Raw genomic sequence first — 5,497 nt, forward strand, 5'->3', positions numbered from 1 at the left:
CCTCTCCACATTGCCGACTCATGTTCATCCTGGAGTCAATAATGACTCCCAGATCCTTTTCCACCTCCGTGCTGACAAGAGGGGAGTTCCCCAGCCTGTATGTGTGGTGCCGATTGTTCCTCCCCAGGTGCATCACCTTACACTTGTCTGTGTTAAACCCCATCCTGTTCTCCTCCGCCCATCCTTGTAACCTATCTAGGTCCAACTGTAGCCTGTTGCTCCCCTCTATTGTGCCCACATCCCCCCACATCTTAGTGTCATCAGCAAACTTGAACAGGGTGCTTTGCACCCCCTCGTCCAAATCACTGATGAAGATATTGAACAGTGCAGGCCCAAGGACCGAGCCCTGTGGGACCCCACTTCCCACGTCCTTCCAGGTCAAGAATAGGTCCGCTATTTCTTTCGGAAGCAATTATCCAGCATTTTTCCAGTTTCTCCAAGTTTACCCAAAGGTAACGGTTGCTGGAGAATGGAGGATTTCATCAAGTATTAGTTCTGTATTGTTAAAATCCTCTCCCAAGAAATATCCACGTCTGACCACGCTTTACTTCATGCCAATAACTCTGACTCATTTTACAGAGATGCAGTTAACTAGGGTCTTCTCAGTCTCCAGCAGTCAGCTAAACCTGTGCTGCTTTAATTGTCCTACCCACAAGATGCCCTGGTAGAAAGCATCTGTTCAGTGGAAGACAAAGGTGTCAGTCCTTGAAGCATTACCATGGCCAGCATGTGAGGGAGCAGCTGAAGTAATTTGGCAGATGATGGTTATTGTCTACTGAAGGGGGGGACCTCTACACCAGTGTCATCTGTGGAGCATGATCAGCTATGCCAGGATGTGTCCCAGCACATCTGATCTGCTTCACTGGCATCTACAGATATCACTGGTGGAAGCCTTGTCCTATGGAGATGTCCCCTGCAGCTTCCAGGGCTTTAGGTCCTGATCCTGTAGGACAGCAGCGCTGGGTACCATGTCCCAACTCAAGCCACATCTGCAAGTGAGGGGGTCTGCAACCCCATGGGTGTTTCCCCACTTGCAGCTGGAATTCCCTGCAGGCGTTCCCGCGCCATGCCTGCATCTCGCTGCTGCGCCTGGACTCGGTGCACATGTCTGCAGGGCTGTCTTAAGTCGGGGTGCGGCAGCGAGATGGACACTTCTCAGGAATCCCCTTGCTGGAGATTCCCATAGTTTGCATCTGCAAGTGGGGAGCTGATGGGGGATCCCTCACTTGCAGATGCTGCCCCGATTTGGGGTGCAGCAACCTGATACGATCCCCTGCAGGGAAATGCTCGTGGCGCTCAATAAGCAAACAGATGTCCTGCCCTGGAAGGCATCATGAGCTGATGACCTTTGGTCACGGCAACTTTTGTGGGTACTCGGAGCACAGCAGGAGGCTTGGATGTCTGTTTGTTTGCAACTTGGGCCACCCTAAACATTTTTAGGGTGAACCCTGAGACTCCTGCTTGGGCAATTTCCTGATTTGCAGTAACCAAGATGTACATAGTTCAGACACTTCCTCTCTGGCCATCACTGATGTCTGTTTTTCAGTTACAGGCTCTGAAATATCGGCTTTAGTTGAGATGCATTGCAGGTTTGACTCATTCCAGTCCATTTCTTCACCTTAAACATGTTCATAACCACATCCATTTTACTCGGTTCTGCATTTCCTTCTTGCTCCAAAGAAATAAATGCTCTGAGATGTACCAGCTGCAATATTTTTTACTTAAATTCCAGTGAAGGACCAACAGTGAGACAGATGAAATGCAAGAATTTAAACATGAGAACATAAGCACCATATTGGGCGAAACCACTGGTCCGCCTAGCCCAGCATCCTGTCTCTGACAGAGGCTAGTAGTAGACACTTTAGAGGGTATATATGTGTACAGGGCATGTTTAGTGTAATCCATCCCCTGTCATACCCTCCTTGGCATCGGCCATGGGAACCCTTACAAGTACATCACTCTGTATTACGACTGTAGGAACAGCTTCGCAACAAAAGGAATATCTTGGCCTGCGTTGTATTTTAAGATTAGAAGCAAACGATACCGTTTTTGTATTCCACCTGGGTGGAAAGAAATGGGTTTTCAGATCAGAAATTGATTTTCTGACTCTTCTTGCTTTGTTTCAGAGTTACGCACAGCCAGGTCTTCAGTACATCCAGGGGCAGCAGATTTACACGGCACATCCACAGGGAGTAGTGGTACAACCAACAACAGCAGTAACGACCATCGTGGCAGCTGGACAGCCTCAGCCCATACAGCAGGTGAGAGTTTCAGAGTTTCAGAGTTGATGCATTGAGATGTGAAGGACATGGGAATTTGTGTGTTATTTTCCTGAATCTTGTCTTTTTGTCTGATTTCATGGTGGTTGCTATAGTTTTGCAAGGGGCTAATTGTAGGGTGGGTTACAATAGCAGCATTCTTTAAGCATAAGATGTAAACCGGCTATCTTCTGAACACAAAAACGGTTCAGGGGCTGGGGCACAGGACTTGTGAGAAGAGGCTGAGAGAGCTGGGCTTATTTAGTCTGCAGAAGAGAAGAATGAGAAACGATTTAATAGCAGCCTTCAACTCCCTGCAGGGGGTTGCAAAGTGGATGGAGCTGGACTGTTCTCAGTGGACATAGATGACAGGACAAGGAGCAATGGGCTCAAGCTGCAGCAAGGGAAGTTGAGGCTGGATATTAGGAAAAACTATTTCACTTAGTAACATAGTGAAGCACTGGAACAGGCTACCCAGAGAGGTAGTGGAGTCTCCATCCTTGGAGGTTTTCAAAACCCAACTACATAAAGCTGTAGCTGCGATGCTTGGAGCGCAGGGGGCTGGAGTAGGTGTGACCTCCAGAGGTCCCTTCCAACCCTCATTTTCTCCGATTCTGTGGCTTATGAAGAAGATACATGAGCAAAGCCTATCGAAGAACAAAACAGCTTTATTCGCGTATTGCAGAGCTGACTACTGAAGCCCTGCGTATTGGTACTTGTTAGCCCTCTTCCACTGAGAGCTTTACTGCAACATATGTAGTTTTGGGTTCCAGTTATCCTTCAGTAAGAGCATGTGTACAGGCAGCTGATCCACGGGAGAGCCCTACCCCTTTTACACTGTGGTAAATTGTTACCCTGTCCATACAGAGGCAAGAGAAGGGAGTCAAAGGCACAGCTGATCAATAAGCCCCTGTGCTTTTTGCCTGGCAGCAGCTAGGAAATGCAGTTTCTTCCTTCTCTTCCCAAGTAAAGAATGGTTTATCTATTCCATGTGGTGGTGTTCCCCTGTTCTTCCTTTTTTGAGTGGAGGAAGAATATATCCTTTCCACTTTCCCCAAATAATGATTGCAAACTCCATGGATTTATTGTCTAGCAGTTTGTTTATTGTCTAGCAATTGGTTACAGTTTAGTATAGATTCCTTTGAAAGACCATCCCTTCTCTGAGAGTGCTCATTGATGTGCATGCCCACCTTTCCTATCCTCTACCCAACAGCATGTATACAGACAGCAAGGGCTGTCATAATCCATCTTTCTTCTGAAAAATGAGGATAAGGAACATAGGATTGGCAGGGGCTAACTGGGTCACCCAGTTCATCCATTTTTCTGTCTCTCCGTAGACTTCGTTTCATGCCATTTGCTCTAAACAGGCCTGTAGCTTGTGTCTTCAGAAACAAAAATCACTTGAGTTTAGGCTCAGTGACCGATCTCAGATCTTGTAACACTATGGCTCCTTCCTGACCTTTCTTCTTTGGTGGGGGGGGTATTTGTAGCCTGAGATGGTGGTGACCAACAATCTCCTGGATTTACCGCCGCCGTCTCCTCCAAAACCTAAAACCATCGTCCTCCCTCCCAACTGGAAAACAGCCCGAGATCCAGAAGGGAAGATCTACTATTACCATGTGATTACAAGGTAAATGCTCCTCGGGGGGCTGGAAAGCCCTTATTCTATATTGTTGGTATTCCCCAAGTGGCACAGTGGAATTGCAGGCAGGTAGTCTTTAGTGATTCATTTAGGGCAGGGCTGTCAAAGATACGGCCCACGGAGCTGTCATCTGGCCTGCGGGGCTCCTGGAAGGGACAGGGTGAGCATGAGTGGAGCCTGCTGCTGAATCCCAAGGTACTGAGCCCCGCTGGGGACCTGTTTCAGCAGCAGCAGAGTGAGTGGCGGCTGCATTAAACCCCACAGTCCCTGAGCTGAAGCTGTGCTGCTTGCTGTGCTGCCCAGTTCTGGATCCAGCAGATGCAGCTCCTCCAGGTACAGATCTAGCCTATGAGGAGCCCCATCAAGATCCAGCCCAGGGCACCCCAAGTTTGCATCTGATTTGGTGTCACTGTCAGCAGTGGGACAGTAAAGGGCACTCTGCTTTGTCAGGCTTAATGCCATGTTGATGACTTAAAATCCTATGACACTTAAAGTGGCCCTGGTCAGGTTCCATTTTTTGGGCCGGTCCTCTTTCATTCATATCTCCTTTTTGGTTGGAAACAGTTCTCCTTTTGCTTTCCTATCTTAATATGTAATAACATGATGCACAGCTTGTGCAGCCCCTTTCACTCTAACAGTGAGTGCCATGATTTCATAGATGAAATCTAATTGATGAAATAGATTTCTTAGATCGATGTACATGGCTTGTAAGCTTCTTGAAGCAGGATCCATTTACCTCCCAGTAAAACCTGTGATGCATTCAGTGCTAGACTGTATATGGTGTTTTAAATCCCTTGAACTTCGTAGACGAGACGGTGTCAATGTGAGATTTTTGTTGCTTCGTAGATGGACGTACAGGGCAAGTGTGATTCTGATTTTTTTTTTTTTTTTGCAATTCTAGATTTCCTCTTCATGCCAGTTGTCCCTGCCTTAAACCTCTTCTCAGCACTGTAGCAAGTCAAACGATGTGGTGTTGTTTTGTTGGTGAATGTGAAAAATAGCTTGTTTCTGGGCCTGTGGTAGAAAAAAGTTGATATTTGTCATGCCCAGTGCGTGCTCATTTTGTAAACTCCATTCACCACTGATGTATAGAATGAAAACAAGGAGTTTTATACGGGATTAGGTTTAGAAAAAAAAGGTTTGAGAATTCAGTTTCTTATTTTAAGATGTGTTAGCTTGACTACCCCCCCAACAGGGTATTGTTGATGCAAATGTGAATGATTTGTATTGTAGTAGTGCCTAGGAGACCCAGTCATGGACTGGGTGCTACTGTAGGAAGACAGGAGAGCATCAACTCCAGGAAACTGGGAAGACCTTGCTGGTTATCTAGCAGTAACATGTATTCCCTCTGGGGGAGTCTAGTTATAAAAGGCCTGAGGTGCAATTTAGCTGTACCGATTGATGTTGGTATCTCTATACAGTGAATATGCCATTAGTGGTATTGGAAGCTCCTGGTTAAATACAATTATTCTTTGGGACAGTTTTTTCCCCACTGGACGCTTGCTGTAGAGGCTTTGTTTAAACTTTCAGTATTCCCAGGCAGCTCCGTAAAGAGGCAAAGTATACACCAGCTCCTCCCCCCCCCCCCCCCCCCCCT

At 46.9% G+C, this 5,497-nt stretch overlaps 1 protein-coding gene across 2 annotated transcripts in view; it reads left to right on the forward strand.

Annotated features, from left to right (window-relative positions):
- The window catches only part of SETD2 (SET domain containing 2), a 162,393-nt gene that overhangs the window by 123,583 nt on the left and 33,313 nt on the right, over positions 1-5,497 (forward strand). For both annotated transcript variants that reach the window (XM_019508021.1, XM_019508020.1), the window contains exons 16-17: positions 2,127-2,261; positions 3,749-3,888. In XM_019508021.1, coding sequence (XP_019363566.1) covers positions 2,127-2,261; positions 3,749-3,888 — 275 coding nt within the window. The remainder of the gene's footprint in view (positions 1-2,126; positions 2,262-3,748; positions 3,889-5,497) is intronic.

Source organism: Gavialis gangeticus, unplaced genomic scaffold (genome assembly GCF_001723915.1).
Source record: "Gavialis gangeticus isolate Ggan-Ray unplaced genomic scaffold, GavGan_comp1, whole genome shotgun sequence".
NCBI lineage: Eukaryota > Metazoa > Chordata > Crocodylia > Gavialidae > Gavialis > Gavialis gangeticus.